Source organism: Eretmochelys imbricata, chromosome 4 (assembly GCF_965152235.1).
Source record: "Eretmochelys imbricata isolate rEreImb1 chromosome 4, rEreImb1.hap1, whole genome shotgun sequence".
Taxonomy (NCBI): domain Eukaryota; kingdom Metazoa; phylum Chordata; order Testudines; family Cheloniidae; genus Eretmochelys; species Eretmochelys imbricata.
In genome coordinates, this window is record NC_135575.1 from 72656548 (window position 1) to 72670103 (window position 13556).

The 13556-nt window shown below is 41.3% G+C and overlaps 1 protein-coding gene across 1 annotated transcript in view; it reads right to left on the reverse strand.

The window, feature by feature from the left end:
• The window catches only part of SH3RF1 (SH3 domain containing ring finger 1), a 154404-nt gene that overhangs the window by 46209 nt on the left and 94639 nt on the right, over nucleotides 1-13556 (reverse strand). The window contains exon 5 of the mRNA XM_077814509.1: nucleotides 13326-13436. Coding sequence (XP_077670635.1) covers nucleotides 13326-13436 — 111 coding nt within the window. The remainder of the gene's footprint in view (nucleotides 1-13325; nucleotides 13437-13556) is intronic.

The window sequence follows — 13556 nt, forward strand, 5'->3', positions numbered from 1 at the left end:
TGTATGGTGAGATATCTCTTGTACTTTATTGGTTCTGTTAATACACTTGATTGTACACCAGTAGCATAGTACAGGATCTCTGCTTTGTTTGTTTTTTTAAATAAAAACAGACCATGGAAAGTATTTTGCTGAAGAAGGTTAATGAAATTAAACTAATGGAGTTCAACACCTTAAGTAACTATCATTATGTTTGCCTACCAAAAATTTGACAACAGTTAGACTGCTGGCATATTGACCAATACTGTCTCAGACCTGATCTACACTACTAAGTTATGCTGACATAACTACATCACAAGGATTGCGGGGGTGGGTGGCACAGGGAAATCACACCCTCTAGTCAACATTGCTATGCTGAAAAAGCCCAGGTGTAGACACAACTATGCTGAAAGAAGAGCGCTTCTGTCAGCATAGCTAATGTTATTTGGGGAGGTGGTATTACCATACTGATAGAAAAACTTCTGTCAGCAGACAAGTATCTACAATACAGGGTTACGCCGGCGTAGGCTCTGGAGTGTGGATATGGCCTCATTGTTTCCTTGTACCCCCTTTGTCTCCATCTGCTGTTTCTTGCCTTATACAAGGGGTGGGCAAACTTTCTGGCCTGAGCGCCACATTGGGGTTGCGAAACTGTATGGAGGGCCGGGAAGGGAAGGCTGCGCCTCCCCAAACAGCCTGGCCCCCACCCCCTCCCACTTCCTGACTGCCCCCCTCAGAACCCCCAACCCATCCAACCCCCCCACTCCTTGTCCCCTGACCGCCCCCTCCCAGGACCCCACCCCCATCCAACCCCTCCTGCTCCCTGTCCCCTGATTGCCCCGACCCCATCAACACCCCCGCCCCCGATAGGTCACCCGGGTCTCCACCCCCTACTCCCTGTCCCCTGGGACTCCACCCCCTATCCAAACCCCCCCCGCCCCCCGTTCCCCATCGGGCAGGCTAATCAGAGAGTCAGGAGGCCAGGGAGGTCCCATCCTCCAAGTGAGCTGGATTTGCCTGGGTCAGACAGAGTGGGGCCAAACTAAGGAGAAAGCAGGGGCCCAGGCTAAGCTGGGGAGCAGAGCTGTGCCAGATCCAGAGGGACCAGAAAAGCAGCCCAGAGAGAGCAGACCTTGTCCTGGGAGCAGAGCTGCAGCAACCAGAGCCAGAGGGGCCAGAAAAGCAGCCCAGGAAGCAGGTCAGTGCTAGGAGCAGACTCACAGAAGCAGCCTGCAGAGCAGACCTGTCCTGGGAGCAGAGCTGCAGCAACCAGAGCCAGAGGGGCCAGAGTGGTGGAGCTGGGGCTGGAGCAGTCCAGAGCTGGGTGCAGTGAGCAGCAGGGGAGAGCGAGGGGGACCCTGGGCAGCGGGCCCAGCACAGGCAGACGCCTCAGCCAAGAGGCTCTGCAGGCCAGGCTTGGATCGTAACCCCGACAGGGCGGGGGCGACACTGGGAAGAAGGGTCCTACCACTTAGAGCCTGAGAGAGTGTGGCCACCACCAGAGCAAGTGTCCAACCCACAGCATCCCTACAGCACAGCCAGGGCCTGAGAAGAAGGCCTGGGACTTACAAGGAACAGACTGTGAACTGCCTTGACATTCCAGAGACACTGTTTGTGATGTTCCCTGCCACAGAGCGGGTTGATGTGTTTCCTTTAACCTTTCCCATTTTTCCTTATTCTTTTTAAAATTGTTGGTTAAATAACTTGCATTTGCTTTAACTTGTATGGAATGGTCAGTGGGTCCGAGAAGTGACCAGTGCAGAGAGAGTACCACGGAGTGGGGACACCCTAGCCCCTGTCCTAGGTGACCACAGCAGGGTTGGAGGTTGAGCCCCCAGGAATCCTGGGCCCAGCCTTGTTGGGGTTCTGAGGACTCTGCCAGACAGGAGAGTGGAAGGGGAGTCCTCCAGGGCAGGGAGGCCACTGGGTAAAGGAAGTGGGAGCGAGGACTCTGATCCTTTCGCTAGCCCACTTCACCGGGGTAGTGCAGAAGCCAGGAAAGTTCCCCACAAGAGCGAGACTATTCCCCCGCTTACACATGCTTGAACCTTAGGCAATATACCCTACACAGGTCTCTACAAGCCTAAGTAGTACCTCAAACATCTACACATATTTTTAGCAATGTAATCTCCCACCACCTCCCCACTGCCGGAGCCTTTCCCTGCCACTTTGAAAGGCTCTGGCAGCAAGGAAAGGCTCTGGCAGTGGGGAGGCAGTGGAGAAAGGCTCCTGCAGCAGGGAAAGGTTCTGGCAGCTCCTGTACTCTCTGCTACACTCTCTACTAGCAGCTTTCTACTACACTCTGCTGTAAACGTAGACAGCCTATGGGACTATGCTCGCATTAGCTCTGGGTGTATACATGGCCTCTTTGTTTCCTTGTACTCCCCCTTCTGTCTCCATTTGTTGTTTCTTGTCTTATACTGAGATGGCAAGCCCTGTGGGGCAGGGACTAACTCTTTGTTCTGTGTTTATGCAGTGCCTAGCCAATGAAGTCCTGCTCCAGGACTGGGGCCCCTAAGTGCTATGGTAATACAAATATAATAATAATAGTAATAGTAACAGTAACAATACTAATAATGTAAACTAGTATTCAAAACAACCAACAAAAGCACAGGATCCTCTTATGTCTATCCTTTATGAGAGAGGTCAATTAGAAGTCCTTGGAAACTAATTCTGACAATATGCAGCAAATATTTACACACAATATGCAGGCACCACCAGTTTACACTTTGATTATCTTCTAAAATGTGTATCCTTCTTGGAGATGTACTTTACTTTTATGAATACATGCCATAAAGAGAGTTCTTTTTTTTTTTTAAAGTCCAATCCCTCACAACATTCTATTCTATTCTATTCAGGTTCTTATGCTGTCCTCGCCATTGTCTAAACCTACCCTATAGAGATAAAACCTGCAGCAAGCTGCACCCCAATTAAACTTCAGAAGACTTGGCAAGTACTTAGAAATCTAAACAAAATACCTGATTGACTGTAGACAAAAAAATGCTCCACAAATTGCTCTGCTCCAACTTAATAAACTAGATCCAAATGCTTTAGCCAAATTTTCAGAAATTCTGGCATTCAGCCATCTCTTAGAGATACTGAGAGACAAAACTGCCTCTAGTTCAAGCCAAGTCTGACAGTTCCTATATTCAATATTTCACACAAAAAAAGCACAAATATAAGTGAGGGAGTAAAACCTTTTATGCTGGTTAAAAAGGAATTTTTTGCCTAATGAAATTCAAAGAGGAAAAAAATAGAGCTCACTGTGATTGCATAATCACTTTCCAGCCACAGAATGCACTTGACTGTAGAAAACAGCATTTTTCAAAAGTCTTCACCATAAATGGCAGGGTTTTAAATTTTAAAAAGTACCACACACCACATTCTGTTGCAAAATAGCTAAAATGATGTGCTATTTTATTTACTTCAGGTTAAAAATTCCATATAGGCATCCCTCCTATGTTCTAGGCACTCATAAATAATATAAAAAATCAGATGTAAAAAATCCGATTCTCTACCTCTATCAACTAAAGATCAATAGTCATCTTAAACATCAAAATATTACAAAAAAGACATAATAGCAAAGTAACAATAATATGTCCTATCATCCCTCTGATCATCACCTGCCAAAACGTCTGGAAAAACTTGTGCCTTGCACCATGCCCAGAAGGTTAATTAATTCAGGTTCAGGTCTAACAAAATTCCTAAACTATGACCTGAACTACTTACAAAAGCCACACTGATATAATCCCTCATGACTTCTGGTTGTTTCCCCCAGCCTACCGAAATTATCTTCCTTTTATAAAGACTAACCATCAGACAGCTAGCCTCTTATTCATGCCCCCTCCTGCAGAGTTATTTGTACCATTGAATCGGATGGTTCGACATGAAGGAGATATAGAGCGAAGTGTCATTAGCACACTAAAGCATGACAGTCCATGCCTCCTTATCAGACAGCTTCATATTCAATCACAAACACACACAAATTGTGTGTGTGACCAGGACAGAATCCTGTAGTTCCCCCTTTAGGGTAACAAATAACCCCTAATTTCCCTCAGAGTCCTCCAAAGTAAAACAATGTGCTACTAGGTTTCAGAGTAGCAGCCGTGTTAGTCTGTATTCGCAAAAAGAAAAGGAGTACTTGTGGCACCTTAGCGACTAACAAATTTATTTGAGCATAAACTTATGCCACAAGTACTCCTTTTCTTCAATATGCTACTATTTACTGCAAACTTGTCAACACCACTTCATGTTCAGCAGTATCAAAAGGCAGCAGCATGGACACTGCTGGATAGGAGATCATTGCCCAAACCCAGCAATGTAGTTTCAGTCTCATACCAGAATCTAAAGGCAGAATGATCATGAGGCAATCAATATGATGGTGTCACGTTACATTTCTCTTCCTCTGCTACTTCTGAATGGAATTCTCTCACTCTACTAGGGCAAATTACCTCCTTTCTCCTCCTTCAAAACACCTGTTAACGATCTGCATTTTTCAGTGAAAACCATGGCAAGTATCTTTCTACTATTAGAAGTTATACCATACAAATTATACCTAAATTATTATTTTGTTGCTGTTAGTGTAGAGAGAACTCCTGCTGAATCATCATCCCAGGTACAACTTCTTTAAAACCATATTCTGAATTTCTTTCAGAAACAGTGAAATTATAGATCTTGTAAATATAAAATTAAATTTTGCCCATGCAGTACAAGTAGTTTACAATGCATGTAGCTATTACTCCAATTTGAAAATTGTCCCATTCCTAATGCTTATCTCTAAGGATTTTAGTCCAAAGTCATAAATTTCACATCTCATAGAACTTTTGGCTTTGGTCAAAACAGCATCCACAACTGTAGTATTCCAAAGGGAATAAGAATAGCAGTCTTGACATTCTTTGGACCATATATGTGTATCACTTTCAAGACAGGAGAGTGCAACCACTCAATCATAGCAGGGCCTTAAACATGAGCACAGCTACAAGACCCACAGAGTCCTTAGCTCCAGGAACTCTCTCAGATTTGTCCTGGAGCCATTTGCTCTCCAGTTCAACCTAGAGGGCTTGTCATACCCTCCCTAGAAAATAAGCGTGCCTCTTATCCTATAGGGGATGGAACAAGACAGTAACTTTTTCTCCATTAGGCCCCACAGATATATGATAGATACATTTTTTCAGAGATTCTTTAAAGATGGACACTTGTTACTTAGAGGAGTTGGTTGGGACTTCCTGTTCTGACTCTTCAGTTCCTCCTCCTTTTTCTTCTCAGCTTAGTTTGTTGTAACATAAAAGGAGCTGTATTACGTGAACTAAACCTTGTGCCATCTTTGGGTTAGTCCATAGCTAAAACAATAGCCACCACCCTTAAGTAAAATATCACAGGTACAGAAACACGAGCCTGAAATTACTGGGTTGTTTATGGTCATCACATATAATAGCCAGAAACACCAATCAAAGTATAGCAAAAGTTTTGGGATTAAAGACTCCCTGTTGCATTCAGATTCCCAAGCAATTTCCACAGTATTCCAGAATCAAAGAGGAAAGTTAAAGGGAGAGCCTTAAAAATCAGTAACTAAAAATCCGTGAGCTAGTTCCCACTTCTAAATACAAAAAAAAAAAAAAAGAAATTAAGCCAGCAATGGTTAACAGGTTATGAATGTCAAGAACCAACTGCACCTATCACTGATACTAATACTATCCAAGATACCAAGGAGGTATCAGTCTCAGAGTCCAGGGATGCATAAACATCGTTTACAGATACAAAATCTACCTTACACAACTCCAAAACAGCCATCTGGAACTCTTAGGATCTGTCTAGCACACTATTACAAATAAGACAAGAGGTTATGAAACAGGAGAGAAAGGGGAATTTTAAAAGAACTGTTGTGCATTCTGTGACCATAGGTTGCTTCATCTGAAGACGTGTCTAACATTATTTACAGTAGAAGAATACAGGGCCACAAGACTGTAGCTTGTATACATAGAAAGAATAAAGCTGCCAGCGCACAGTTTCTTCTTACTAAAAATAAGGTAATAAGAAAAAGAACATTAAGAGTCAACAGACTTCCGTACATAAAGCCCAGGACTTCAAGCAGACAGCAGAGAATAAATTCAGATTCCCCATAGGAATTACATGCCTTGCCTAATCAGAGGCCTAACACGGAACCTGGTCAAAAAGAAAGCACCACTAGAGGATGTGAACCAATGATGTCTCTCCCGCTCTGGGTTACACTTACTGCTGTGGTTTAACTCTTAAGGGTATTAATGCCACAGCCTTTGTCAGGCATTTTTGAAGAAACTCCAATGCAACTAAAGGAACCTGGTAGTTTTAATGACTTTCACTAACAGCAAAATAAAGTGACTTGCATGTTTGGCAACAAACATGGAGCTACTGGATCTCATAGAATAAAGAAGAGTACTAGTTATGACAGAGGAAAAAACCTTAAGACAGAACTCTTACAAGTTTCTTGAAATCACGATGTTGAATCACACATGTCTTTTTGAGATTGGGTACCTGAGCCAAAAACAAGACCTACTAGTGGACATCTGCAACTTCTCATCTTGCATGGCACAGATGATTATGGTACTGACTTTGTCTGCCAGTTCTTACAGGTACCCTCATGAAGGAGAGACAGGGAAGAATAAAAAGGCCAAAAATTACAAAGGCATGTTCTGGAGTAGTTTACAGAGAGTGGCAGTAGGTGCAATAGTAGGGCAGCATGGAATTCAAAAAAGATACTATCATATCTAAGAGGCGGCACCTATATCTGGATCTGGATTTTTCTCCTGGGAGAACTGCTCTGCAGTACTGACTGCACAGTGACTTAAATTCTCTGTGAAATGTTTTGTCTCAGAAGATACATTTTTTTCAGTCAGTAAGAGAAAGCTGGATCCAAACCAGAAAACACACACTAAGTGCCCCTTATCTCAGCTAGGCAACTACTGTTGTGTTGTCTGTACTCACTAGCACTGTCTTCCATATCAAGATGTCTCTAACAGATGAAAGAACCTTCCTCAGAGTACAGGACATGGATTAGAGACAAAACTACTAATGTTAGACATATTTACATAGCAGGACAGGATAACTTGCATCCAAGAGTTCTAAAAGAGCTGGTCAATAAACTCTGTGGACTGTTATAGTTGATTTTTAATAAGTCTTGGAACACTGGGGAAGTTCCAGAGGACTGGAAGAAAGCTAATGTTGTATCAATATTTTAAAAAGATAATCAGGATGATCTCGCTTAATTATAGACTTGTCAGCCTGACTTCAATTTCAGGGAAAACAATGAAACAGCTGATATGGAACTTGGTTAATAAAGAATTAAAGGATGGTAATATAACTCATGTCAACCAATGTATGTTTAAGGAAAATAAATCTCGTCAAATTAAATTTGATATAATTTTAGATTAGACTATTTACTTTGGTTGATAATGATAATAGTGTTGAAGTAGTGTACTTAAAACTTCTGTTAGGCATTTGATTTGGTAACACAATATTTTGATTAAGAAACTGGAATGATTCAAAATCAACAAGGCACATATGAAACAGATTTAAAAACTGGCTAACTGATAGCTCTTAAAATGTATTTGTAAATGGGGAGTCAACACTGAGTTGGTGTGTTTCTAGTAGGGTCCCACAGGGATTAGTAATATCATCATCAATGACCTGTCTCAACCTGTGCAAGACAGAGCTTATGCTTGTGGGCTGAGTGAAGAGTTCACAGCCACAGTGCAGTCTCCTTTGGTTGAGCCACAATCAAAAAATTCAGCGTGTAGCTTAGGAGTGCTCTTGGATTAAAGTGAACTAATTCTAAGATCTCACCTAATAGCATTTCTACCATACCAATTGGCTAGAAGACTTATTTCCATCCTGCCAAATGATGATGTGGCCTCAGTTATTCGCACCTTTGTTGCCTCTCAGCTGAACTAAAGCAATGGGGGTATGGCATCTTCACAACTGAGGAAACTCCAACTGCTAGAGAATGCTGCAGTCTCCTCTCAGCAACACTAGCTACTGTGAACACATCAAATTTGTCCTCCACTCCTCACACTGGTTTCCCATAGAATAATTAAGCATGTTCAAAACCACAGTCCTTATCTTCAAGACACTTTATGGTGTGGTCACAGGGTGCCTAAAAGATCGACTAAAGCTCTGGGATGAAGATCATGGTTGACAACTACGCTCCTCTGGCAAAACTGAACTTTCAACTGTAATGTGTAAAGATTGTCTGTGAAGGAGACTGAGCTATTTTGGAGGCTGGCCCAAAACTATGGAATTAACCACCCCAGGAATGAAGGGCCATTACACACTTCATCACTGTCCACATGTCTTTGACCTCGCCTTCTAAATTAATTTGATTTTAAAAAATGCGTTTAATCGGCGTTTTAATCACACTGTTAAACAACAATAGAATACCATTTATTTAAATATATTTTGACGTTTTCTACTTTTTCAAATACATTGATTTCAATTACAACAGACTATAAAGTGTACAGTGCTCACTTTATATTATTTTTTATTATATTTTTACAGTGCAAATATTTGTAAACAAAAGAAATAGTCTTTTTCAACTCACCTCATACGTGTACTGTAGTACAATCATGAAAATGCAACTTACAAATGTAGAATTATTATTATTATTTTACATAGTGTCTTCTGGAATGGTGGCTGAAACATGAAGGGGCATATGACTGTTTAGCATATCTGGCACCCGGCAACACCGGCTATGGCTAAAAATGCCATTCAAATGCTTGTTCTCAATTTTAGGTGGCATTGTAAATAAGAAGCTAGCAGCATTGTCTTAAACAAACTTGTTTGTCTTAGCAATTGGCTTCACAAGAAGTTTAACATTCTTTTGGTTTTTGTTTTGTTTTTGAGTGCAGTTATGTAACAAAAAAAATCTACATTTGTTAGGTGCATTCCATTTTCAATAAAGAAATTGCACTACAGTACTTGTATGAGATGAACTGAAAAATAGTATTTCTTTACATACAAAATGGGAAATGACTGCCTATGAAGGAGTATTGCGGAAAGGGATATGGAGGTCATAGTGGACCACAAGCTAAATATGAGTCAACAGTGTAATGCTGTTGCAAAAAAACCTGAACATTATTCTGGGGTGCATTAGCAGAAATGTTGTAATCAAGGCACGAGAAGTAATTCTTCGACTCTACTCCGCGCTGATTAGGCCTCAATTTGAGTACTGTGTCCAGTTCTGGGTGCCACATTTCAGGAAAGATGTGGAGAAATTGGAGAGAGTCAAGAGAAGAGCAACAAAAATAATTAAAGGTCTAGAAAACATGACCTATGAGGGAAGATTGAAAAAATTAGATTTGTTTAGTCTGGAAAAGAAGAGACTGAGAGGGTACATAACAGTTTTCAAGTACGTAAAAAGTTGTTACAAAGAGGACGGAGAAAAATTGTTCTTAACCTCTGAGGATACGACAAGAAGCAATGGGCTTAAATTGCAGCAAGGGAGGTTTAGGCTGTACATTAGGAAAAACTGTTTAGTTGCTTCTGAAAATTTGTCAGAGATAAGCTGTAGGCCGCTTTCACTATGACTATGTCAGGGTGGTTAAGCACTGGAATAAATTGCCTAGGAAGGTAGTGGAATCTCCATCATTGGAGATTTTTAAGAGCAGGTTAGACAAACTCCTGTCAGGGATGGTCTAGATAATACTCAGTCCTGCCATGAGTGCAGGGGACTGGACTAGATGGCCTCTCGAGGTCCCTTCCAGTCCTATGATTCTATTATTTATCTTTTTTCACAGTGCAAATATTTGTAATACAAATAATATAAAGTGAGTACTGTACACATTGTATTCTGTGTTGTAATTGAAATCAATATATTTGAAAATGTAGAAAACATGAAAAATACTTAAATAAATGGTATTCTATTATTGTTTAACAGTGCGACTAAAACTGTGACTAATCGGGATTAATTTTTTTAATCCAGCTAATTTGTTTTGGGTTCATTGCTTGAGATAACTGTGACTGACAGCCCATATATCTATATCTATCAATCTATTATAATTTTATAATATTATAGAATATAAAAATATTCACAAAACAAAAACCCTTCTCCCTCCGGGGAGTAGATGAGAGAACAAAAGCATGACATATATTAATCAAGTAACTTTATGCACTACTGGAAAGTGCTCAGATATTACAGTGATGAGAGTGGTGTAAGAATCTTCATAGAATAGAACAGAAGAAATTAAAAGAATACCATTACTGATAAAATTTGCAAATGATAAAAAGATTGGGGACTGGTAAGTAATGAAGAGGACAGGAACTGTTCAACATGGTCTGGATCTCAGCAATCAGCAATATGTGTTTCAATATGGCCAAATGTAAGATCTTACCTTTAGGAACAAAGAATGAAGACCATACTTACACAGAATGGGGGATGTTATCATGGGAAGCAGTAACTTTAAAAGACTTGAGGATCATGGTGGATAATATTGAGGATCATGGTGGATAATAAACTGAACATGAGCTCTCAGTGCAACACTATGGCCAAAAGGTCTAATGAGGTCTTTGGATGTACAAACAAAGAAATATCGGATAAGAATAGGGAGGTTATATTACCTCTGTATTTGACACAGGTGCACCTACCATTGGAATACTGTGTCCAGTTCTGGTGTCCACAATTCAAGGATGTTGAAAAACTGGAGAGGATTCAGAGAAGAGCCATGAGAATAAGTAAAGGACTGGAAAACATACCTTTTAATGAGAGATGCAAGGAGCTGAATTTATTTAGCTTGTATGATGGAATATACCCTGTATTCACACCCATCATGCTACTGTAATAATCTTTGTACAAAGTATGTCTGTAGGTATCTTTTGAAAACTCAAAATCTGCTGGTCAGTATTGTCCTGGTAAAATATGTGTGGCAACAGTGTACGTGAAGTTAAAAGATTCCAGTGTGTGGTGTTAACAATACGTGTGGTGTTAACAATACATGTTCCAAACCCCAGAGCCCTGCCCAAACAGAAGCTGGCAAACTGGTCTGTCCTAAACAAAGAAATGTGTGCTTGCCTTAATTTACATTTAAGCAGTAAACAGAGTCATCAAGCAGGAAGGGAAGACAAAGGAAGATCAAACAGGTGAAAAAACCAGGAGGGAACGAGACTCCTGGATCTCAGGTGGAAATTTTTTCAAGAGGGGGACTGAAACTATAAAAAGGAGGCACAAACATTCCAATGCACCTCTTTTTCTCTCCCTGCCCATCGCATTCACTGTACCTGAGGAGACAAAGAAAGCAGCCACTGGACTCTGTGGGAGAGGTCCTGACCTAAAGACTTTGGTCAGTAAGACTGCTGAAAGCATGTGGTGAGAAAACTTTGCTTTGAATCTATATAGTTTCTTAAGTTAGGCACCAGTAAGTGTTTTATCTTTATTTTTCTTGTAACTATTTCTCACTTTTATGCCTCATTACTTTCACTTAAAATCTCTCTCTTTTTAGTTAATAAACTTTTTTTATTGTTTTATCTAATCCAGTGTGCTCAAACTGAAGTACTGGGTAATGTCATTTGGAGTAACAAATTGTGAGCATATAATTCCCTTAAAGAAATAATGGACTTACTATATTCGTACGGTCCAGGAGCAGCGGGGCAGAACAGGACTATCATGGGGTGTATGTGCCACATGCTAGCCCAGCAACCAAATGGGTAATACAGGCACTGCTGGCCACAGCTGATCTGCATTTTCACAGCAGCTGGGAGAATAAAAGGGCTGGGAAGCAGAAGAGGGGGGAGGCTAACAGGAAAGTGAGCAGACTGGAAAAAGGAACGTCTGTGCTAGAGAGACGCCCGGGGACAAACACCCCAGAAAAGCAGCAAACAGGCCAACAGATTGAAGAGCCTACAAAGGCCTGAGGGAAGGTAGAAAGGAGCTCAGGGCACTGTCAGAATCGGCGAATCCTTATTCTACTTGTCTAGCCTGAGGGCCCTGAACTGGTATCCAGAGGAGTGCGTTGGCCTAAGTTCCACTCACTGGCAGACCTGAGAACAAAGAGTTTCCAGATTCCTGGACACCAAGAATGGACTGACCACCCTGCTGAGCTGCGTGATCCAGAGCCACGCCCGCCTGTTTGTCCAGGGGGGCACTGTTGCATGGACACTGCCTCACAAGGCCTTATGTTTCTGGGGAAAAATATGGGACTGGGATTGTGTTCGGATCACCCTGTAATAATTTTTAAGGCTAGTAAGAGCCAAGGTATGGCTGGCTGGCTGCACAACACTCACAGACATAGCTGGGAGTGACTTACATGCTGGAGGCTGTTTGTGAACAGTCTAGGTTGGGGGCCACAGCAGCAAAACATTGTAAAGGGCACCACAGGTTATAGGGCAGGGGTGACAGCTACTCAGTCTGGATTGTACCCTGGTATGTCACAGCTTGTTCAAGAGAAGGTTAAGGGATAACTTAATCACAGTCTACAAGTGCCTACATAGGGAACAGAAATTTTAAAATAGAGGCCTCTTCAATCTGTCAGACAAAGGTATAAAAAAGCTCAATGGTTGGAAGTTGAAGATATACAAACTGAGACTAGAAATAATGTGCAAATTTTTAACAGAGAGGGTAATTAACTATTGGAGCAACTTACAGGGGCTGTTATGGATTCTCCACCACTGGAAATTTTAAAATCAAGATTGGATGTTCTTCTAACAGATATGCTCTAGTTCAACCACAGCTATTGGATTTGCAAAAGGAATTAATTCAGGAAAGGTCTACAGCCTGTTTTATGTGGAAGTCAGACTAAATTATAAGAATGGTCCCTTTTGGCCTTAAAAACTGAATCTATGAAAACAGAAGAGCTAACAGACTTTGCTGCAAATGCGACTATAGTATTTGATATTCAGAGAGGTCAGACAGGATAATCAAAATAGGCTCATCTGATTTAGAAATGGAAGACCCAGGTACAGCAGATGATTCAGGGATTGTTCCATGATAGTTCTGGGTACTGAATGCAGGAGGGACAAAGATCCAGAAGTTGAGGATTCAAGCAAGTTGCTCTTCATAAGACATTTCTTTCCCCTTTTTTTTAATTTGCTTTCTGACTCACATTGAGTAAAAGTGTTGTTCTCTTGGGAAGGGGCAGGAGTATGCTTCTCATACTTACTCCACAGCAAGGCAGAGCAAGACTGCGGAATGAAAGGCATAGGATGCTGTCCAGGATCTTTAGTGCAAAACTTTTGCCATAGTTCAATGTGTGCTACCACCTATCACAGATGTAATCACATCAAACAACACAAAAGTTTCTAACTAGTTTACCAGAACTGCAGAAAGGAGAATGACAATGGAGACAAAAGATGCACAAGGAGCCTCAGTTTTGTCAAATGCTACTTACGCCAAGAGCAGCTTGGTAGGTGACCTCAGATGGGAAGGTAAATGAAGGCCCAGTTGTAACCGGGCTGCTAGGGGGTGGGGTCACAATTAGTCCTGTGGTACTGATATGAACCTGTCAAAAAAAAAAAAAAAAAAAAAAAAGATTGATGTCAGTTTTAGGTAGTTCCTAAAACAATATCTTGTCATGGTAGATTGGTACACTTTTTGATTAATGTACTACCAGCACTCTTCT